Source organism: Drosophila melanogaster, chromosome 2R (assembly GCF_000001215.4).
Source record: "Drosophila melanogaster chromosome 2R".
Classification (NCBI taxonomy): domain Eukaryota; kingdom Metazoa; phylum Arthropoda; class Insecta; order Diptera; family Drosophilidae; genus Drosophila; species Drosophila melanogaster.
Genome location: NT_033778.4, coordinates 2548265 through 2572968, shown reverse-complemented (window position 1 = coordinate 2572968; position 24704 = coordinate 2548265). Strand labels below are relative to the sequence as shown.

General features: G+C 38.9%; 1 protein-coding gene and 1 non-coding gene across 6 annotated transcripts in view; both read left to right on the top strand.

Moving 5' to 3' along the window:
• Positions 1 to 7583: 7583 nt before the first annotated feature.
• MFS17 (Major Facilitator Superfamily Transporter 17) overlaps positions 7584 to 24704 on the top strand; it is a 70644-nt gene continuing 53523 nt past the window's right edge. For 3 of the 5 annotated variants that reach the window (NM_001110894.2, NM_001015096.4, NM_001276229.1), the window contains exons 1-2: positions 7584 to 7850; positions 19092 to 19186. In NM_001110894.2, coding sequence (NP_001104364.2) covers positions 19096 to 19186 — 91 coding nt within the window. In that variant the 5' untranslated portion in view covers positions 7584 to 7850; positions 19092 to 19095. Of the gene's footprint in view, positions 7851 to 8299; positions 8526 to 10163; positions 10343 to 19091; positions 19187 to 24704 lie in introns of all 5 variants that reach the window. The other 2 variants (NM_001110895.3, NM_001015095.4) reach the window with 2 other exon arrangements.
• mir-2279 (mir-2279 stem loop) lies at positions 20687 to 20799 on the top strand. Its single transcript, NR_047702.1, has one exon. It is a non-coding gene; the product is annotated as a mir-2279 precursor RNA (primary transcript).

Below are 24704 nucleotides of genomic sequence, written 5' to 3'. Positions count from 1 at the left end.
TTAGAAACAGTTTGGCTTGAGGAACCCACCGACACACCTATAGGAGATCTTTTGTCCGTCTCGTCTGTAAAGATTTTACAGTCCCGTAACATTTTACACTTTATCATTAAATTCCCCAAAATTAAATTGGCCTGCAAGAAGATCACTATTTTCCCAGTTGCCCATGGTGGAACGATGTTGCAGATCATAGACAATATCATAGCCGAATGCAGCGGAGAAGTTTACGCCATCAAAAACTGCTCCGAATCACCGAGAGCCACATTCTGCCGCCTAGCTTCAGAGAGTTCGTGCGCCAAAGAACTGCACGCCGGTGGGGTAGCACACTGCCGAGTACAAGAGAGTGACCTGCATCCGATAACCTACGTAGACGAAGGAATTATTATCATCAACGATAGGTCGGCCAAAGTGCGAGTGGACAACGGCACAGAAATCTGGACTCATGGCACACACCTCATAACCTTTGACAAACAGGCCATCATAAATGACACACTCTTCATCAACCACAACAACACTCAGAAGAGAGCCCCAGGGACAGCAAGTCTTCCCTTGTTGAACATCACCGCCACCCAAGATGTCCTCAGCCTCCCGTATCTTCACCGTCTGAGTGAACGAAACTTGGAGTTCATTAAGGGGTTCAAAGAAGAGATTGAGAACCAAAGAACACGTCTCGTAGCAATTATTGCAGGAGCAATATGCTGCGCACTCATCTGCATCGGGCTTATTTTTAGGCGTTTCACTGAGGCAAGAAAATCCGCAGGCCAAGTTAGGCAGATTATCGCTGAACTACAGACGGCCGAGGGCGGCCTTAATTCTGAGAGGGGAGTAGTTAACTAAGTTAACCGGGCGACGGCTACGACCGATCGTCCGAAGACTCGCTCCGGCCAAATTGCTGACACAGCGTCTGGCCGGAAGCCCGTGCATAGCTGGCAAACACTACCCGTTGGAGTGGCCGCTATGAGTTTCATATTTTGTTAGCCTTAAGTTCAGTTTGAATTTGCATTTATCAGAATAAAGAGCGGCAGCTCATCAACTCCGACTAAGCGTCGTAAAATACATTCTTATTACTTACTCTGCCAGACCACAAGGCTGGCAGTTAAAAGGGGAAAGTTCCTCTCAACGTAAAAAATACACTTCTGCTCCCCGGACTCCACGGAGCAGCCAGCGAAGGAAGCCCTTCACCTCTGGAGGAATCCTGACGACGACAATATCGCAAGACGGTGCGATCTATCTTTAGTTAATTTATATACAGTCCACTATATCGTTGTTTAAGAGAAAATGTACTTCTACATAGAAAAAGCGAAATGTTTAAAATAAGTTAATTGAGTACAAATTGTTGAATTAAAAATAATATAAACCATAATTGTAATCCAATAAAATTAAAAGCCAGGAAAACTAGGGCCATTGAAATCTTAGTTGCAAAATAAATGAACACATATCAAACAAATACAGTCCACTACTGTTATAAATGCAACTAATATACTAATGTACATCTCAGCTTTGCTGGCCCTTTGGCAGAATGTTCACACATGAACACGAATATATTTAAAGACTTACAATTTTTGTAAATGAATCGAGAGCGATAAATTATATTTAGGATTTTGTTATCTAAGGCGACATGGGTGCAGTGCTCAAAAACATGTAATCTAAGTGAACACTACATGAGTCAGTCACTTGAGATCGTTCCCCGCCTCCTAAAAAGTCCCTTAGTGGGAGACCACAGATAAGGTCCTCGCCGCTCAAGATAGGCAGATGTGCCGGAGCGTGGGACCCCGATGAGGCGGGGACTATTTACTTAGGCCTCTGCGTAGGCCATTTACTCTAAGATGCGATTCTCATGTCACCTATTTAAACCGAAGATATTTCCAAATAAAATCAGTTTCTTACAAAAACTCAACGAGTAAAGTCTTCTCATTTGGGATTTTACACTACTTGTAACCGAGAAGTTAAGCAGACCGGTCAAGACGGGACTCTTAACATCACCACGGATAAGCTTACAATTAAATACTGTTCAAAGCATAGTTCTACGGTTAAGGTTAAGGTAAATTAAGGTAGTATACTGGAAAAAGGAGGTAATATACGGTTTGCCTCCCAATTTAGGCAAAATGTAAGAAGTTTTATTTTTAACCGATTCAATGCGGTCCGAGTGGACTACGTATTGTGGACTCCAAGCCGGTGATTCGTACTCAAGAATCGGATGGACTAACGAAATAAATAAGGTTTTAGTCAAGTAAGGATCATCAATTCCTTAGACCACGTTTTTATTAAACCAAGCACACCCCTGGCCTTATTAACAATAGTCGAAATATGGTCAAACAATTTTAGTTTACGGTCCAGAAGAACACCAAGATAATCAACACGTGTTATTCTGTCCAAAGGGCACCCACTTAGAGTGTAAGTCGTGCGTATTGGGTTGACACGACAAAAGGTCATTACTTTGAACTTGGAGCCATTTAAGTTTAATACGTTATTTGAAATCTGTCTAGATTGGATAGTAAGTCCGAATGGCACGAAATGTCCTTGTGCTGAAGGCATAATTTAACATCGTCTGCGTACATAAGTACACGCGAATGTTGTATTATTAAGGGGAGGTCGTTAATGAATAAGGTAAAAAGAAGCGGACCAAGATGGCTCCCTTGTGGGACACCGGATGTGACTCGGAGAATACAAGATAGAGAGTTTTTAAAGAGGAGTCGTTGCGTTCTGCCATTCAGATAGCTTGAAATCCAATTTAGAAGATCAACAGGGAAACCTAAAAGATTAAGTTTCCTTACTAGAAGGTAATGATTAAGAGAGTCAAATGCTTTACTAAAGTCAGTGTAGATGACATCTGTTTGAAGATTATTTTTGAAACCCTGTATTACGAAAGAAGTTAGCTCCAAGAGGTTAGTGGTTGTTGATCTGCGTTTCATAAAATGAACTGACACGTTGATATGAATGATCTACAAAGGTGCTGCAAATGAATAGTGATAACATTTTCAAAAAGTTTTGGGATGGCCGACTTTTTTATGAATAGGAATCACAAAGGACTCCTTCCATATATGAGGGAACTGTGAAGATTCCAGATTTCAACAGTTATAGTAGAGGCTTGCTCAATGCTTTCGCACAGAATCTGAGCACACAGCCAGGGATTCCATCGGGACCTGGCGAATAGACCGGTTTAACACGCTGAAGATCGTTAAGCAGTGAGCTTTTGTTTATAGTGGGGCAAAATATTATATTCGACTTAGATACCGCATAAGAGTATGGCGGTTTGGAATGAGGTAAAGTTGAATAAGTTGTTTGAAAAAACTTTGAAAAAAAATAGGTCGGCTATTGCCTGATCCGATGTTACCGTAGTGTTTTCAAAAAACAGCGAGGAAGGGTAAGAACTTGTTTTTCGCTTAGTGCTAACGAAATTATAAAACTGTTTCGGATCCTGTCCAAACTGGAACTAACAACGGTTTAAATAATTTTTGTAGCACTGAGCATTAAGCACGGTAAAGTTTAACCGAGCGCTTAAATATTTACAAATTGTGGACTGAGAACCGGTATTTTTAAATTTTATATATAGTCTGGACTTCACATTTCTTAGGTGTGTCAACTCTTTATTAAACCAAGGAGGTTTAGAGATTGACGGAAAGTACATCGGAACACAAGAGTCAAAAAATGATTTAATTGCGATATAAAACATATTAATGGCATCCGTCATTATGTTGCAGTAGTAAAGATCGGACCAATTAAAGCCAGCTATAAAATTATTTAGTCTTCGAAAATTTGCCTTGCGAAAACAATGAATTCGCTTTGTTGACTTCTCTGAATTTACTTTTAATACCGCACCGTACTGTAATATACGATTGCCACCTCGAAAGTAGGATGATATGGATCTTCACGTTGAGTAAGAGGTGCTACCCTGGACAGAAACACACTTTCAGGACTTGTTACAAGACATAGATTCAACAGTCGACCAAGAGAGTTTCGAATATAATTAACTTGCGACAACGATAAGTCGAGCAAGCGTTACGGGACTCGTCAAAAAGTAACTCCTCCGACGCGAGGGTAGATCTAACCGCAATTAAGACTTCACCTTCCCGTCTGGAGGGACGGTCATACCTAAATATAGTGTACATACCTGGGAAGACTTCGGAGTTAAGTATCTCCGGATTTACTAAAAAGAAAAGAGTCTCACAATAAAATTTGGTTAGTTTGCTACGCAAGATAGTAAGATTCGTTGTTAGTTTTTTGAAGAGGATGAGAAGAGGAAGAAGATGAAGAGGCGGATGGTGCAGTGGTCTGGCCACGTGAGGGAAGTTTAATTCCCACGGGCCCCTATTTCCTATTTTTGATCTTAGCTTCGAACTCTTTTACCACCATATTATCCGGCCAAAAATCACCCGAACATATGATCGAAAAAAGCTCGTTTAGGACAGTTATCTTGAAAGATGATATATCCCTAGCGTAAGAGAAGTTAAATTTTTCCACTTTTATATTATCAGCTTTTGTTTTGTCTTGTATATAAGACAATACATCAGACGATGTTTTATCAGGGGAAAGCCGAGAAACGAAAATTTGTTTCTTTAGTGGAACCAACGCGAGGGGTTTTGGCCCTGCAAATTGTATTTCTAAAGTGCCAACTTGTGCCGGTAGTCCAGACTCAATGTTCCCTTGTGGTGGTAAACTAATCGGGTCAGGTGGAATCACTGGTTGAGAAACCAGTGCAGACAATTCGCAATCTTTAGCAATCACAGGGTGGGGTCCCTCCACAACGAATTGATCGGATTGTACCGAATTTTTTTTAGCTGCCGATTTAGCAACATATGCGGATTTGCTGCGATTGACAGCTGATCAGTTGTGGAGTCCTGTTGATCATTTGCCCGTGGTTGCGGGGCGTTCGCCATAGGCAGCCTACCACCAGTGGCTTTTTTCCGCTTTCCATTCCATTCCTTTCCATTAAACTGTGAATTTAGCGCGGAAAGAAAGATCATCGGCTCGACGAAAACTATCTTTAGCTACGCCAAAACTGTTGATTAGTTCTTTCGAGCCACCTTAAGTTTGGCGCATAAACGATTTCATCTCGTTCGTGACCACAAGGCAAGCATCACAACAGTAATTCAGACTTTCACCCTTTGCTAGGTCATCACTTTTTCGGCCATTAAAAGCAGCGCACTTAGTATGCACCATTCTATCACATAGCCAACAAATCATTTTTGGCTACTCAGGTTTTAAAACCAGCAATTTTTATAAAAGCAGACTGTTTCCATGTTTATCTACAATTAGACCACTGTGCACGAAAACACAAGATTAAAACTTTCAAGCGAGCTGTTAAAAGAACTGCACGAGAGCAGTCTCCACGCTCAGAAATTTTAGATTTTGTGTGGGAGATCGAAAGAGCCAAGAAAAGGTGCACAGTGCAGTTAATGTGCATGCAAAAAACTACACCAAACAGCACTGCGAACACCGCGCAAAAAAGGGAGAGTAAAAAAAACACAAAGACGAAAAATGCGAAATACTTTGTATATTTGTTTAAACTACTGCACAAATCACAAAGAATCACTCGCGAATCGAACGGATCTTTAATAAATATATTTAAAATATATCATAATTAAAGAAGATTATTAAAAACCACGGCTGGTTTGACAAACACAAAATAAAAATTAAGACGCAAAAAAAAACGACTGTTCGCTTTGAAAGCCAATAGCTTGAATAATAATTTTTCCGTTGCGTTTTTTGGCTGGGTATATGGAGCCGTGAGCTAGTGGCACACCCCCAGCTCCTCCAGAAATCTCAGAAATGCCCTGCTTGTGAACTGCACTCTGTTGTCCGTTATCATCACCTTGGACACCCCGTATTTGCCCACTATCCGCTCTCGAACAGCCTCGGTGGTTGCCCTTCGCATTGGGACGATCTCGGTCCATTTTAAAAACTTTTCCACCAAGACCAACAGCACACGGTGTTAATATTTCAACAACCCTTAAAATGAAACAATTAATTCTTATATATTTTAAAATTCTTAAAATGACGATGAAATTCAAAATTTCGGGGCATCAAAATTTGACTCAAACATAAAACCAGTAACTCAATTCGTTTAACGACCAAGTGGATAAGCTAGAAAATAATTTGTATCAAAGTAGATATACAAAAACGGAAACAAAAAAATTAACTCTAATAGAAATTAGGGTACTAATTGGGGTCCTTTAATAATAATTTCGGAAATCATTATTATTCTAGAAATTATTAAAACAATCAAAGACAGGGTATTCAGAGCACTCAGAATACTAGTATCCCCCATAAACTCGTTCGAGACATAGGAAAAATTCGAAAACTTTCAGTGAATAGCCTCGGAAGCAGCACCACCGCAATAAAAATGTATAATAAAGTATGCCCCTGTCTTATTTTGTATTATTTTTTTTAAAGCAAAAAATATATAAAACGAGGAAATAAATGTAATATATATGAATAATAGTATTTATGTCTGAACAGAGAAGTTAAGCCGACTAATCAAGTTGGGACTCTCAACTTCACCACGAGTAAGCTTACAAATAAAGACTGTTCCAAGCAGCGTTCTACGGTTAGATAGGGAAGGTAAATTAATTAAAAGTAGTCTACTGGAGTTTTTTTGGACCGATTCAATCCGGTCCAAGTTAATTGCGAATTGTGGACTCCAAACAGGTGATCCATACTCAAGAATCGGTCGGAATAGCGAAATGAATAAGGTTTTAATTATAATAATAATTATAAAATAATAATAATAAGATCTTCATCTCGTGTTATTTTATCTTAAGAGCACTTAGTATAGGTCGAGTGTATTGTGTTGACACGACAAAAGGTCAACTTTATACAATAAGCGCCGCTGCGATGCAGACCAATCGATCATCGATTTGGGCCAAGAACCCTGTAGATTCTAAGAACACTTACAAAAGATACTTCGATTGCAGCGGGACCTTGCCTACGCCAATCTGTGCCTAAATAAAAATATATATGTAAATATATGAATACAAGTGTTGTGATTTAAATCCATTCGAACCATATTCCATATAAATCCATATTCGAACCGTGTTCTACAATAGGAAGAATTCATAATAGAAATATTACATTTAATAAACGCACCGACAAACTAAAGAACTTTTTCACTTCTAATAATTTTTTATTATTTTTATTTGCCTTGCAAATTTCTGCTGATGTGCCAAATAAATTTCTCATTCGCACTCGCAAAAGCTCAGTAACGGGAGTGTACATTTTTTTCATAATATTATTCAAAACCATGAATGAATGAATGAAATGTTGAATTATGTAACATTATTAACAGCCTTCTCTGTTTGCAATATAGAGCAAACCTAATACAAATCTATGTTCAATTCCTTACATACATTAAAGCTGTGATCCTATGTAAATTACGTAAGTGCATGGCGTTTTTCATAGTATTGGTAAACTTAGTTTTAAAGTCGCACATTTAATGGAATATAATGGAATGAAATTTATGTGTTTGGTCCTGTATAAGCAAAGCATCAGCATATTTGGCTCGATTCTTTTTTCGATGTTCCATATTCGATGATTTTTCCAATTTAACATATTTAATTTCAAATTCGACAAGGTTATTGTCGCTATTTAAACCCATGTTTTGGAAAACTTCCACGAAGGTGCACTTGATGTATTCGACAAAAACCAATGAATGTGCAGTAGAAGTTTGATTTAATATTCCATTATTTGTCAAAGAGTTTTACGCCTACGTTTGAAAAACGTATTAAGAAGTATTATTTTCAGAATTAGTTTTATCCATACATCTGAGAACATTATAAAATAACATACTCCAAATTTATGTAAATAAATACTTGCATTTGTAAATGTAAAGAATTTAGAAGAAAAAGACGAAAAAGGTAATATTCCTATATATACGATTATTAAATCAGTTAATATGAGCTGTGATAATTTGTAATGAGCAACCGAAATTACCTCTTTGATCAACCTAAAATGTTTAAAAGCGCTGCAATGAAAATAATGCAGTAAGGTACATAATGCATACATACAGTAATCCGAAAAAATTACTTTGCCCCACACTTAAGGTTTTTCTTAGCAATGGAAAACTCGTATTTCTTGCAGTTGGCAAATTATAGTTGAAGTTTTTTTACTGCTAAACTATTAAAAAAAAACAAAAAAAATTAAACGCAGTATTTTAACTAGAAATATTGATGTATTCATAAAATTAAAACTATTTCTATAATTATAGAGAAGTAAAAGATATTTCAGAAAAACCAAACGCGCAGGCTTTTTTGTGCAGTTTATTCTACTTTATATTACTAATGTTAAAGCTAATATATCAAATTAGGTCATATTTTATAGTTCAGCATACATTTGAGGCGATTTCCCGTGGAAGAAACAATTTTTTAGTGGTTTCCAAGATAACCTTGTTTAAGTCGTTTGTTTTTGGAAATATTCCCTATGGCTATATCAAATTTGTCCCATCAATTTTTAATTACACTTAAGTCTGGGGTCTGTACAGGCGCAATGACTACGTGAGACAATTCGGACAATCAAATTCATCACAATTACTGGTGAGTGTTTGGGATCGCTTGCCGTGTAATACTGAACACGGCCGCGTATGCCCAGTTTTCCTACAACTTGCATTAGGCTTTTCCTTTAAATTTGAAGAAACGTTTTGATATCCACTTTCCCGTCGATTAAAACGAGGTTGGCCATTCCAGCATGTGCCATATAGGCCCAACCAAATACAATAGAATAACAAGATGCGTAACGCCATACGACTTTTTGGTGCTGACTCCAGGCTCTCTCAAATTTTTGTTCAAAAGACGGAAAGCGGAGAGCTTAGGGCATACAGCACCACCGACCGCAACCGTATACTAATGCATTGTAAATTTGACAAAATATGCCTTTCACTTAACACGTTCTTAATATTTAAATCTATATTATTTATTATCAATTGGCACCAATTGTTTTGCATGCCTAAACATATCATGTTATTTGAACTTAGCATAGAAGGTAATATCCGAATCTATGAACATATCACATAATGAATATTACATAACTGACTTTATATTGGATTAATTGTAATTCCAAAAATTAGAGAAGACAACGATTGTTAGGTGCTTACATATGTCCGCACGATTTGCCTCAAGAAATCAGTTTTGCAATAAACAGGTTGCATATTTTTTATTTATTTTATTTTACTTTTTTATTTTTTTGTATTTATTTACAACTATGTATCTTTGTATTATATTTATGAAATATATTTTTTTAATTGCATTTTTTTTTGGTCAAGGTATGCTTAACATTATACAATTCCAGATCGAAATTTTATTCAATTTATAAGATATAAGTTTTTTGTATATTTTTTCATAATTCTATTAGTCTTGTAAATTTCTATCGATTGGCAACAAAACTTTTTGCCACGCCCTCTCAAACGCACTAAAACCGTCCTAAGCTTTTGAAAAATTGTTTTCTCATTTTATTCCCCAATATCTAGCGATATCCCAGAAAAATGATCAAATTTTGCCTCCGCATTCACATAAGCTGAGTAACGGGTATCTGATAGTCGGGGAACTCGACTATAGCATTCTCTCTTTTTTTATACCCGTTACTCGTAGAGTAAAAGGGTATGCAAGATTCGTTAAAAATTGTGCAACAGGCAGAAGAAAGCGTTTCCGACCATATAAAGTATATGTATTCTTGATCAGGATCCCTATTCGACTAACTGTCCGTTCGTATGAACGCTGAGAATATGCAAGCAGATTTCAGAGACATAGACGCAACGCATGTTTGTTGACCCTTGTGGCCACGATTATATTGTTTCTATTGCCAATTTCTATCTGTATACCAAAAACATTGTGGCCACGCCCATCCTTTCACAAACAAACCGCCCAAAACGGTCACGCCCAAACTTTTAAGTAATTTTTTCTCATTTTATTCCCCAATATCTATCGATATTGGAGTTGCGCTTTATTTTGTAGAATACACATTGGGTCAACTTAACCTAAAATACAATCGCTATCTTACGTTCCGCAGTTTCTCTTCCGGAGTTTTTTGATGTGCCAAAAATAGGCAAAGACAGACTTAGTGTGCCCGAATTACATATACATCAAAATCGTGACACAAATATATAAATTCGGGTCTAAATTGAGTCATGAATAACTATCGATAGCCCTAAACCGTTCCGCGGCATTCACCACTTGCAGGACAGCTAGCTTCAAAGCGGGACTCATTGTCGTGGCTCGATCGTTAGTCCGCACCGCCGCTCGACGCCTTGTTTCCTCTCTATTCGTGGTGTGGCCGGATCACATATGTACACCAGATCTCCTTGACGAAAGGGCTGGACGTGCTTGGACCATCTCTCCCTGCGCACAATTGTTGGCAGGTACCCATACCCATCTATTCCAGAATCGATTCCGCAATTTTACCGCTATGCGCCGCTGCTTCCTGGTGGTAAAACTGCAGCTGATGTAGGCAGGCTCTTCTCAGTGGAATCCGCTAAATGTGGCATTCGTATGCGTCAGCTGCTGAAGGTTGCCATGCTATTGGTGAATCAAACAGGCAGACCATTCTTATAAAATATAAAAGAGTTCATTTAAGGAGGAGTAATCATTTGATTACTTAAATGGGCAAAGTGCATTAAAAAAGTAATGGCGAACATCGGAATTAAAACTGTTATATTATTTTATAATTATATTATATTATTGTATTACTATATTATTATATTATTATATTATATTATTGTATTATTATATTATTAACCAACCGACCGAGGGGCGCTGCCATGTATCGTACAGCTCGATTCGCGAGAATATAAACGCGATATAGAAAAGAGAACAGAAACGAGGAAATGAATATAATGTAAAATAACTCAATTAAATATTAGTGTTAGTAGGATCTAATTATGTACTAAAACAGTTAAAATTTATTGCTTTAAGAGCGGCAGAGGACAAAATCTATTATAGTCAGAACATAATACTCTGTATGGGTCTTGCAACTCATAGTTAGATCTACAATGATTTAAGATAAGGGCTATATAGTTTCAAGTGAATCTACTTGTAACCGAGAAGTTAAGCCAACTGGTCAAGACGGGACTCTCAACATCACCACGGATAACCTTACAAATAAATACTGTTCCAAGCATAGTTCTACGGTTAAGGTTAAGGAAAATTAATTAAAAGTAGTCTTCTGGAATAAGGAGGTAATATACGGTTTGCATCCCAATTTAGGCAAAAAGTAAAAAGTTTTTTTTTGACCGATTCAATGCGGTCCGAGTGGACTACGTGTTGTGGACTCCAAGCAGGTGATCTGTACTCAAGAATCGAACGGACTAACGAAATAATAAGGTTTTAGTCAAGTAAGGATCATCAAATTCCTTTTTATAAAACCAATCACACCCATGGCCTTATTGCCAATAGTCGAAATATGGTCAACAAATTTTAGTTTAGGGTCAACCCGTGTTATTCTGTCCAAAGGGCACCCACTTAGAGTGTAAGTCGTGCGTATTGGGTTGACACGACAAAAGGTCATTACTTTGCACTTGGAGCCATTTAAGTTTAATACGTTATCACGGCACCATATTTGAAATCTGTCTAGATTGGATAGTAAGTCCGAATGGCACGAAATGTCCTTGTGCTGAAGGCATAATTTAACATCGTCTGCGTACATAAGTACACGCGAATGTTGTATCATTAAGGGGAGGTCGTTAATGAATAAGGTAACAAGAAGCGGACCAAGATGGCTCCCTTGTGGGACACCGGATGTGACTCGGAGAATACAAGATAGAGAGTTTTTAAAGAGGACTCGTTGCGTTCTGCCATTCAGATAGCTTGAAATCCAATTTAGAAGATCAACAGGGAAACCTAAAAGATTAAGTTTCCTTACTAGAAGGTAATGATTAAGAGAGTCAAATGCTTTACTAAAGTCAGTGTAGATGACATCTGTTTGAAGATTATTTTTGAAACCCTGTATTACGAAAGAAGTTAGCTCCAAGAGGTTAGTGGTTGTTGATCTGCGTTTCATAAAATGAACTGACACGTTGATATGAATGATCTACAAAGGTGCTGCAAATGAATAGTGATAACATTTTCAAAAAGTTTTGGGATGGCCGACTTTTTTATGAATAGGAATCACAAAGGACTCCTTCCATATATGAGGGAACTGTGAAGATTCCAGATTTCAACAGTTATAGTAGAGGCTTGCTCAATGCTTTCGCACAGAATCTGAGCACACAGCCAGGGATTCCATCGGGACCTGGCGAATAGACCGGTTTAACACGCTGAAGATCGTTAAGCAGTGAGCTTTTGTTTATAGTGGGGCAAAATATTATATTCGACTTAGATACCGCATAAGAGTATGGCGGTTTGGAATGAGGTAAAGTTGAATAAGTTGTTTGAAAAAACTTGGCGAATAGATCGGCTATTGCCTGATCCGATGTTACCGTAGTGTTTTCAAAAAACAGCGAGGAAGGGTAAGAACTTGTTTTTCGCTTAGTGCTAACGAAATTATAAAACTGTTTCGGATCCTGTCCAAACTGGAACTAACAACGGTTTAAATAATTTTTGTAGCACTGAGCATTAAGCACGGTAAAGTTTAACCGAGCGCTTAAATATTTACAAATTGTGGACTGAGAACCGGTATTTTTAAATTTTATATATAGTCTGGACTTCACATTTCTTAGGTGTGTCAACTCTTTATTAAACCAAGGAGGTTTAGAGATTGACGGAAAGTACATCGGAACACAAGAGTCAAAAAATGATTTAATTGCGATATAAAACATATTAATGGCATCCGTCATTATGTTGCAGTAGTAAAGATCGGACCAATTAAAGCCACCTATAAAATTATTTAGTCTTCGAAAATTTGCCTTGCGAAAACAATGAATTCGCTTTGTTGACTTCTCTGAATTTACTTTTAATACCGCACCGTACTGTAATATACGATTCCCACCTCGAAAGTAGGATGATATGGATCTTCACGTTGAGTAAGAGGTGCTACCCTGGACAGAAACACACTTTCAGGACTTGTTACAAGACATAGATTCAACAGTCGACCAAGAGAGTTTCGAATATAATTAACTTGCGACAATGATAAGTCGAGCAAGCCGTTACGGGACTCGTCAAAAAGTAACTCCTCCGACGCGAGGGTAGATCTAACCGCAATTAAGACTTCACCTTCCCGTCTGGAGGGACGGTCATACCTATATATAGTGTACATACCTGGGAAGACTTCGGAGTTAAGTATCTCCGGATTTACTAAAAAGAAAAGAGTCTCACAATAAAATTTGGTAAGTTTGCTACGCAAGTCTCTAGCATTTTGATAGGAGATAGTAAGATTCGTTGTTAGTTTTTTGAAGAGGATGAGAAGAGGAAGAAGATGAAGAGGCGGATGGTGCAGTGGTCTGGCCACGTGAGGGAAGTTTAATTCCCACGGGCCCCTATTTCCTATTTTTGATCTTAGCTTCGAACTCTTTTACCACCATATTATCCGGCCAAAAATCACCCGAACATATGATCGAAAAAAGCTCGTTTAGGACAGTTATCTTGAAAGATGATATATCCCTAGCGTAAGAGAAGTTAAATTTTTCCACTTTTATATTATCGGCTTTTGTTTTGTCTTGTATATAAGACAATACATCAGACGATGTTTTATCAGGGGAAAGCCGAGAAACGAAAATTTGTTTCTTTAGTGGAACCAACGCGAGGGGTTTTGGCCCTGCAAATTGTATTTCTAAAGTGCCAACTTGTGCCGGTAGTCCAGACTCAATGTTCCCTTGTGGTGGTAAACTAATCGGGTCAGGTGGAATCACTGGTTGAGAAACCAGTGCAGACAATTCGCAATCTTTAGCAATCACAGGGTGGGGTCCCTCCACAACGAATTGATCGGATTGTACCGAATTTTTTTTAGCTGCCGATTTAGCAACATATGCGGATTTGCTGCGATTGACAGCTGATCAGTTGTGGAGTCCTGTTGATCATTTGCCCGTGGTTGCGGGGCGTTCGCCATAGGCAGCCTACCACCAGTGGCTTTTTTCCGCTTTCCATTCCATTCCTTTCCATTAAACTGTGAATTTAGCGCGGAAAGAAGATCATCGGCTCGACGAAAACTATCTTTAGCTACGCCAAAACTGTTGATTAGTTCTTTCGAGCCACCTTAAGTTTGGCGCATAAACGATTTCATCTCGTTCGTGACCACAAGGCAAGCATCACAACAGTAATTTAGACTTTTACCCTTTGCTACAGACCACTGTGCACGAAAACACAAAATCAAAACTTTCAAGCGAGCTGTTAAAAGAACTGCGAACAACGCACAAAAAAGGGAGAGGAAACAAAAAACAAAGACGAAAAATGCAAAATACTTTGTATATTTGTTTATACTACTGCACAAATCGCAAAGAATCACTCGCGAAGCGAATATAATTAATAATTACATTTAAAATATATGATAATTAAAGAAGATTATTAAAAACCACGGCTGGTTTGACAAACACAAAATAAAAATCGGAGCGCAAAAAAAACACGACCTTTCGCTTTAAAAGCTAGCTAATTATATTATTATATTTTTATATTAATTTGTATTATATTATTATTATTATTATTATATTATTATATTATTATATTATTATATTATTATATTATTATATTATTATATTATTATATTATTATATTATTATATTATTATATTATTATATTATTATATTATTATATTATTATATTATTATATTATTATATTATTATATTATTATATTATTATATTATTATATTATTATATTATTATATTATTATATTATTATATTATTATATTATTATATTATTATATTATTATATTATTATATGTTTGCAATTACTTTTTTACATCACTTTGACCATTTAAGTTACTACTTAATTAATTAATTAACTAAGTGTTAAGTTTTGTAATCACTTAACTAAGTAATTAGTTATGTAATTAATCAATTCTTTTATAATATATAAGCATTTATACCTGCCAGTTTCGTTTCACTAACAGTGTGGGAGTCTTTCCGATAACTTTTGTCGCCGCCCGTATGACCCCTTGCCAAATCGAAACTTTTTGTTGCCGACAAAATTTTGTTTGTCAAATTTTAATTTTAACTAAATTATTTTTTCCTTTGTGATATTTGATATTTACTTTTCATATTTACATTTTTTTTCATATCGGCCAGATGACTCTTACGATTTGTAATACCTGAGCATCGATTTTTCAATTTCAAATCGAAATCGTAAAATTCTTACGAAGCGAAATAGATTTGTACGTATGAATAGATCAGTCATAAGTAGCTAAGTTTCTGATCTCTTAAATTTGTTTTTATATCATTTTTATTTTTTTTTCAAAAACATAACAAAAAATCTTCAATTTTTTGGCTCAACTGAATAGGTTTTACACTTTTGACTTCACTTTTTTTTTTGACTGCGTGATTGTAAAGAGTTAAATTCGTTTGTATTCTAAAATTTAAATCATCTTTTATCATCTTTTTCTAAAATGGGCCGCGAAAAACCTTTATCCGATTTTGAAAAAGGTCAAATCAAAGGCTATATTGAACCTGACTTAAAACACTGTGTAATAGCAAGAAAATCGGTCGAAGTCAAAACGTTGTGAGTAATTTTCTCCGTAATGAAGAAAAGAAATTATTATATAATTACATTACATGGAACAAGGAGTGGAAGACGGTGGTTTTCTCCGATGAAAAGAAGTTCAACCTCGATGGTCCAGATAGCTATAACTACTATTTCTATGATATAAGAAAGGAAGAATGTTTTTAAGCCGTCATCACACTTGTGGGGAGCCATATCTTTTTATGGAACTTGCGAATTCCAGTTTGTCACCTCGAAAATTAACGCAAACGTGTATGCCCACACTTTTGAAAAATGTTTTGATATTTTTATTAGTTTTGTAAATTTCTATCGATTTTTCAAAAAAATTTTGCCACGCCCACTCTAACGCCTTGAAACCATCCAAAACTGCCACGCCCACATTAATTCTTAAGCTAAGAATGGAAGGATAATCATATAAAAAAATTTAAAAAATTCCTGAATGTTTTGCCAAAATGGCCAATGCCATCAAATATGAATGAAAGCCCGAAAACCGTGGTGCCATACGTTAAACCACAGATAGACATAGATATAGGTCGACGTATTGTTCGTTACAGCAAAGTCAATCCTTTTGCATCGTATGGGGATATAAAGTCTGAGCTGAACTCAGGAATCAGCGACGTTACAATTCAGAGACGACTACTGAATCAAAATTTAAGCGAGGGGTCCACTAGGTGCCCTACCTAGCCAAGTTAGTTACTATTTTTTCATAGCACTGCTATTTCAGTGAACATCAGAATTTCTGCTGTTATCTATATTTTTAATCTATATTTTTGAAACTACAGAAGAAATAAAAGTTAAAAATTTGTTGAATTATTTGAAATTAAATATCCAAAGATGTTTTAAAAAAAATTTGCCCTTTAAAACTGTAAATCATAGGATTTTTATCTTAAACTGCTATTTCAATGAACACAGCTGTATATATAGTCAAATATGCCTATTCGTATACCCTTAATTGTACACTACATGCGTAATATTAAGCTAGCCTATGAATTGAGATAAGAGACAGAAAATGTAAAATAAAGCTCGAATCTGGCAGTTGAGTACAACCCCATAAGTGACCACACGCCGATAAAAGCACCGATTTGAAATTTGTATTTCCAAATTAGCTCGTGCAAATGAATGGACATGATATTACGTCACAACACTTTGGGGAAAAAGAAAGTAGTGACGAATTAATTGATGCTTTAAAACTGTGTAGACCAATATTATGATAAAATCAACGAAATTGCCAATAGATTTCACAACCGGATCTTAACACACTCTGACGGAACGTTTACTATTTAGGGACAATCCTTCCGAGCCAACTAAAACAATGATTTTCGCTAGAAACCCCCAGACATATAAAATTATTAAAGAAGCTCGTTATCAAAGCTACTCTGTATGGACCTATTCGAAAACAATTAAACCAGAAACCTCCCTTTAAAAAATATTTCACTAACGACAATCGTAACGAACGAACTCTAAATGGATACGGAAACTTACAAGCCGACGAAAATCCTGGAAATAGAATCAATTATAGTAATAATGCCTATAATAAATATAGTTTTTAGAATGTCATATAATACTATCCAGCCTCAACAGTAATCTAGATTTAATCCCCAACATAATACTTCATTATGTCAAATGGACGTAGGCCAAATAAATACAAATTTTCAATTAGGGGACCCTCAAGACTCCCCAAGAAAAATCGAAACATTTTTCAAAAGTATATGGCAAACCTTTTTTTTGGAAATCGATAAATTCGAAAAAAATATTAAAACATATTGTATCTGCTTGCTTAGACATTTAACTTTTTTATTGGATATTTTACTTGACTTGCAAGTATCTATGGATGTTTTCCTTTCTTAGGTACCGACCTCCAGTCTTAGTACCCAGAATTTTTGATTTGGCACCCCTTAAAAGCATATTGGCTTAAGCACAGTGATGCAGATGAGAGCTATGTAGTCCAGACTTATGGGAGAAAGGTCGTTGAGAAATGGGGTTTCCCACCATGGGCATTCATCCGCCATACGCTCGTCAGCAGTCTTCTGCTCGCCTGTTTTGGGTCAACCATATTGGCTTAAGCACAGTGATGCAGATGAGAGCTATGCAGTCCAGACTTATGGGAGAAAGGTCGTTGAGACCTGGGGTCTCGCACCATGGGCATTCATCCGCCATACGCTCGTCAGCAGTCTTCTGCTCGCCTGTTTTGGGCCTCGTGTGTTTAACATTATGGTTGATAACGACCGATTTACTCCTCCTGCTTTCGAGCTAGCGTAGGCTAGGTGTTCTTGAACGAAAGCCTGGTGTCTATCATGACTCCCAGGTACTTAATTGGCCGATAGCAGACCATTGCCAACTTCGGCAATGGCCGTCTCCACTACCTTCCTGGGGCTTATCAGGACAGCCTTCGTCTTTCCGGTCCCAGTTCAAGCCCCATTGACCTGAGCCACTGTCTAATAGCCCTGATGTTTCTGTTGCACGTTTCCTCAGCCTGACCGGGATGCTTGTCAACAAGCAGCAACGCCATGTCGTCCGCGAAGCCTACGATTTCACTCCTACCAACCAGCGGTAGGGTCAAGAACCGAACCATGAGGGACTCCACCGGTGACCTGGTGCCTAAACACTCGCAGATTAGGACCCGTTCCGAGAAGTATCTGCGAACAATCCTGACTACTTCGACCACTCTGTTGACTGCATCCACAGTGGACTGCGCTTTCTGAAAACAAACTTGCTTTGCTGACACTTTTACTTCACGTACATTTTATGATCCCGTGAGATTTATGGTCAAGCTTTTTATGTTTACAAAAATACACTGTAACAAAATGTTACAGCTTGTACGGTGTGTAGCTGCAGCGATATGTGCATATTTCACCGCATCCTTCTGTCTGTTACATACTTTTCAACGAATCTAGTATATACTTTTAGTCTACGAATAACGGGTATTAAAATGATCGTACATTTTTTTACAATTATCTGTGTAAGCTAAATAATATGGTGGTTTAATCCAGGACGCTCTGACTAACAATTATGTATTATGTCGGGAATTGGTACTGATCAAAAATAAAACAAGAGAAAATGCTATAGTCTTGTATCCCCCGGGTTACCCGTGACTCAGTTAGTAGGAATGCGAACGCGAAATTGGATTTTTTTCTGGGATATCGATATATATTGGGGAATAAAATGAGCAAAAAAAATGTAAGGGGTGCAACAGCGTGACCAGTTTGGCGGCACCGAATGCCCCCTTTTCTGTTCTGTCTTGTCGCTCTACTTATATTCTGATGTCTCTTCTCCTGCTGCTCTGTTGTCGATATTCCTGCTGCTCTTTCTTGCTCTGAACATGCTTTTCTACCGTGATTGCAATAGTCTCTTAAATACATACTGCTCTACTGCATTAAAAACATATCACTAATGTCCTTTACCCTCAAGAAGGTGGTCATTGATAACACTACGCATATTCACCCTGTGTTCAATTAAAACCGCTTCGATATTATTTTATATTATTATATAATGTATTCATAAACAATATTTTTTTTTATTCAAAAGTGAAATGTTCAATTCGAGGGTATCATATTCTTCACCGCAAGATGATGTTCTTACTGGAAGGGATGGAAGGGAAACCCAATCCTCGCTTCTTCGTGGTAAGCCTTTTAATAAAGATTAAATGTACTGCAGAAAAAAGAAGATAGACCGATATAGTCAAGTTTCTCGACTATCAGATACCCGCATACCTACTCAGCTAGTGGCAGTGCAAGCGAGAATTTTTTGAGAAATCATACCTAAAAAAAATTGTAAAATCAATAAATAAACGTTATTTATAAGTGTGGGCGTGACAGTTTTGGGAGAATTCAGGGCGTTGGTATACAGATGGAAATTGACAAAGCTTAAACGAAAAAAAAAAAAACATTTTTCTAAAGTATGGGCATGCTGTTCAAGGCTGCTTTGGTTGGCCTGAAAATCGGAAAACATGAAAAGCGAGAGATGAACGAAATCAACAAAGACAATTAGTAAGCAGTTTGTTTACTAACTGATATCAGAATAGCCGAGTCTATCTGGCCCTACGTAAAAACGTCAAGATCTCAAGAACTGTAAAAGCAAAAAGGTTTAGATTAAGCATACAGTTTCCAGAGACATAGACGCAGCGCTAGTTTGTTGATTCATGATGCCACGCCCACAAACATCCCAAAAGTGCCACGACCACATTTTTAAAAAATGTTTTGATATTTTATTAGTGTTGTAAATTTCTATCGATTGGCCAAACTTTTTGCAACGCCCTAAAACAGCCCAAAACTACTTCAGGGCGTAGCAGTCGATTGTCACCTCATAAGTAGGATGATATGGATCTTTGGGTGGAGTTAAAGTTTCTATTCCGGACAGAAGCACAGTTTCAGGACCTTATACAAGGCATCGATACAATAAACGACCAAGAGAGTTTCGGATATAATTAACTTTCGACGTGACCCCATTGGGCAAGGTATATTAAAATCACCTAGAACTACCAATTGGTCCCTATAAGACAGCCTGAGACGGATTTTGATTTCGATATATGGGGAATAACAATACGTCGGAGTGTGAGAGTACAGCTCCTCTTTCATATTTTGATACCCATACTCGTAAAGTAAAAGGCTACACTAGATTCGTTGAAAAGTATGTAATAGTTAGAAGGAATCGTTTCCGACCATAAAAGTATATATAATTGAATATTTAGGTATTTAATATCATATATATATCATATATATCATATATATATCATTTCTATTTATTTATTTATTCGATTTATTTAATGTTAATATACCAGAGTTATTCAAGAACTAATTATAAAAAATAATATTATGTTCTAGCAAAACATTAAAGACCTTCGAAGCTTTACATGTTTGCTTATCGACAACTTATGCTTTCTATTGTTTGTTTAATGGTTTGTGTGTATTGAAGATTGAAGCTTTTCAAAAGGTCGACTTACGTTTTTCATATTGTTGCAGTTGGAGTCGATGATAAAGTCGATAGGTAACGCGATAGGGTGATGATTTTGGTGGCACCCCCTTTAGTTAGGAATGATGTTGGGATTGGATTGGCCGTTTGAAGAATACCGGTTCTCTTCGGGAATGCTCTTAAATGGCCCGGATATGTCCGATGACCCATGGCGGGAGAGGATTATGAAAGACAATTTGAAATTAAATATCTGTGTGTGAAATTATTTAAAAGATTAATTTCACGCGAAGATATTTATTTTTACATTTGTCCCTATAATAACCGGGGTGCCAACATACATAATGGGTCCCGGGTAATCTTACGTTGGAAGTAGGAAAAATAAATATTCCAAGGAGCTAGTCTGCCAAGACAACCTGCCTTGACTTCCGTAGATTCCTCGGCTAGTCCGAAGGCGTCAACCGAAACAATTGTTTTCAACGGGCGTCAACCGCTGGTGCCAAAAAAAAAAATCAATTGGGCTGAGTTTTCTTGTAAATACAATACATAGTTAGTAAAGCTTACCTCGATTTTGTCAACCAGCCCGGTGTCAATCGCGAGTCAAAGTCGAGCTACACAGCTGCCGATAAATTTGGGTCGCGAATAATAAGTTAGTCTGACAGGGGAAACAACACACAGCCACGTTAAGTTCGCACTTAACTTCTGATCTCTTGGAGATCCTCAGGATTCGGTGACCTTACGTATGTGCATACGACATTGTAGTTGTCGAGCCGCCGACAATACCCAGGAAATGCCTTAAACACTCATTGGCTTAGACAAATGAAGATCGTTTTATTCTATAGGGAAATAATACAGTTTGAAAGGCATTACAAATTTGAACATATATCTATTCTGAATTTTACGTACCGCAGTTTTTCTTCCCTCACTCTTGGTATCGTCAGACGAACTGATCCCACTCGCAAAGTAGCTTAATTCCTAGTTAAATCGATGTGACCAATTACAATAGCGATAAAAATGCATACATTTAGTATTTAATGTGCCCGAGTGCCCTCAATCGGTGATTACTTATCGATAGCCAACTTATCCGTTCCGCAACATCCCCTCCCCCGTGAAGCAACAGCATTCACCACATCCAGAACGGCTAACTTCGAAGCGGGACGCAGCACTATTTTGGCTCGGTCGCTAGTCCTCACCGAAGCCCGCCGTGGCACTCCATCTTTCCCGGTGAACACCTCTTCAACGACGCCTCTTTTCCACTCCCTGCGTGGTATGGCCGGGTCGCAGATGTATAAAGGTCTCCTCGACGCATGGGCTCAACACGCTGGCACCATTTCTCTCTGCGAACAAGTGTGGGCAAGTACTCGTGCACCCATCGTTTCCAGAACCGATCTCTCATCATCCGAGCGATACGCCACTGTTTCCTTGTTGTGCATCTCTCAAATGCCAATTCATCATCTCCAGGAAGATTTGGCACGTCGGGCATTCCTTTCAACAGGTCGTTCGGTGTCAGTGGAGCCTCCTGCAAGTGCGTGAGCGGGCGGGAATTCCCTATGTTCTCCACCTCGATCAGCAAGTTCTCCAGCACGTGCTCCTTAGGTGCAAGTTCCTTCATCGTATGCGCCAAAACCTTCTTCACGCACTGGACCATCATTTCCCAGACACCTCCCTCAGCAGGGTTTGATGGGCAATTGAAGATCCATTCGATTCCTTTAGATGACAACTCGCCCTGTATCTTCACTTCGTCAAATACATCGGTGAATTGTTTGGCCTCTTTATCGGCTCCCACGAAGTTCTTGCCATTATCGCTCCTTATCCCAACCACAGGTCCACGGCGGCACATGAAGTTTCTCATAGGGATGATGCATTAATCTGTTGACAAATCATGAGCCATCTCCAAGTGTACGGCTCTCGTAGTTAGACAGGTAAATAGCGCCACCCACCTCTTCTCTGTTAGGCGCCCAATCGACACAAGGAATGGTCCGAAATAGTCCAGGCCAATGAACTTAAATGGCCATCCATTTGCCTCAAGCCGATCCTCCGGCAATGGGCCCATCTCCGGTTGTGTCGGTCGTGCCTTCCGCAACTTGCATACGTTACAGTTAGCCGCCACCAAAACTTTTGAGGAATCTCGCCGATGGTGGCCTCCAAGTTTACAAACTTACCTGACATCTCTTCTTCCTCAGCGACTTTGGGCCAACTTTCTTCAGGTCCCATTAGGAATGGTGGTCCGCTTAACCACCGCGAACATTGGCTGAAGTCCGCGCGGCGTTGCGAAATGGTTGCGTCGTCTGCCTCGTTTTCGGTAGATGGTAGCCATCTCCATTGGGAAACTTCTGTGGATTCTAAGATTTCGGCCACCCGACTTCCAACAAATTGCTTATATCTCCGGTGAGTGCTGATGATCCAGTACAGCACGGTCTTAGAGTCGGCCCATAGTGTGCAGCTGCTGATCGCTACACCGTGTTCCTGTTTAACGGTGTCCATCAGTCTAGTTCCTAATACAGCTGCTTGAAGTTCCAGTCGTGGGATCGACATCGTCCTCATGGGAGCACATTTCGTTTTGGAACACACAAAATGTGCCTGCACATCGTCGTTTGCGTATGTGGCCCGCCGTGGCGAACGCAGATTGGCTGGAGTCCACGAACACGTGCAGCTGCAGTGTCCGTACACGTCCAGCGCCGAAGTAGTAGCGTGGACATCGGAATTCTTCAATGTATTTCATTTCTTGCCGCCAGCACTCAAATGCTGCGGCCAATTCGTCTGTGAGTGGTTCATCCCACTTGACTCTCCTCTGCCAAATCTCTCGCATCAACAGTTTAGCGGTTATCATGTAGCAGCTCAAGAACCCGATCGGATCGAATGTGGACATAACAAGGCTTAGAAACTCCCTCTTGGTAGGGACGCGTTTCCCGTCCATCACACTGCTGGGTACCCGATGGTATTTGATGATGAACTTGAAGTCATCCGTAGCCAGCTGCCAGTACATTCCCAATACTTTCTCCTCAGATTCGCTCCATTTAACTTTCGTGTTGGATGTTGGATCCTTGTGGGATCAGAGCTTTGACCACATCTTCCGAACTGGAGGAAAACCGACACAAATCAAATCCTGCGTTTGCGTGTATTTGCATCGTCCTTGCTTATGAAACTGTCCACATAGTCGTCCACGTAGTAGTACTCCTTTATCGCCAGAACCGCTTGCGGATCCGTACTACTATATTGCGAAGCTTTGACTGCACAAGGAGAGCAAGCTGCTCCGAATGTCATGACCTGCATCTCGTAGGTGTCCGGGTTCCGACGATCCTCTCCATTTCTCCACAAGAATCGCTGGGCACATCTGTCCTGTGGCTGTATCAGCACTTGGTGAAACATCTCCTTGATGTCTGCACATACTCCAACTGCTCCTTCCCGGAAGTGGAAGAGCACTTCTGGTAGGGATTTGTAGCGCTGAGGGCCTTTCATCAGCGCCGAGTTCAGTGATATATCGTTCACTTTGGCTGCGGCATCGAAGACTAGACGGATTTTTCCCGGCTTGTTTGGGTTCTCGACCCCGAAATGCGGAAGGTACCATACTTTGCCGCCGTTGGTGTGGGTTATCCCTTGCGGCTCTAGCCGTCGTGCATATCCCTTCTTGATGTAATCATCCATGATTCCCTTGTATGCCCAAATGAAGATCGTTTTATTCTATAGGGAAATAATACAGTTTGAAAGGCATTACAAATTTGAACATATATCTATTCTGAATTTTACGTACCGCAGTTTTTCTTCCCTCACTCTTGGTATCGTCAGACGAACTGATCCCACTCGCAAAGTAGCTTAATTCCTAGTTAAATCGATGTGACCAATTACAATAGCGATAAAAATGCATACATTTAGTATTTAATGTGCCCGAGTGCCCTCAATCGGTGATTACTTATCGATAGCCAACTTATCCGTTCCGCAACATCCCCTCCCCCGTGAAGCAACAGCATTCACCACATCCAGAACGGCTAACTTCGAAGCGGGACGCAGCACTATTTTGGCTCGGTCGCTAGTCCTCACCGAAGCCCGCCGTGGCACTCCATCTTTCCCGGTGAACACCTCTTCAACGACGCCTCTTTTCCACTCCCTGCGTGGTATGGCCGGGTCGCAGATGTATAAAGGTCTCCTCGACGCATGGGCTCAACACGCTGGCACCATTTCTCTCTGCGAACAAGTGTGGGCAAGTACTCGTGCACCCATCGTTTCCAGAACCGA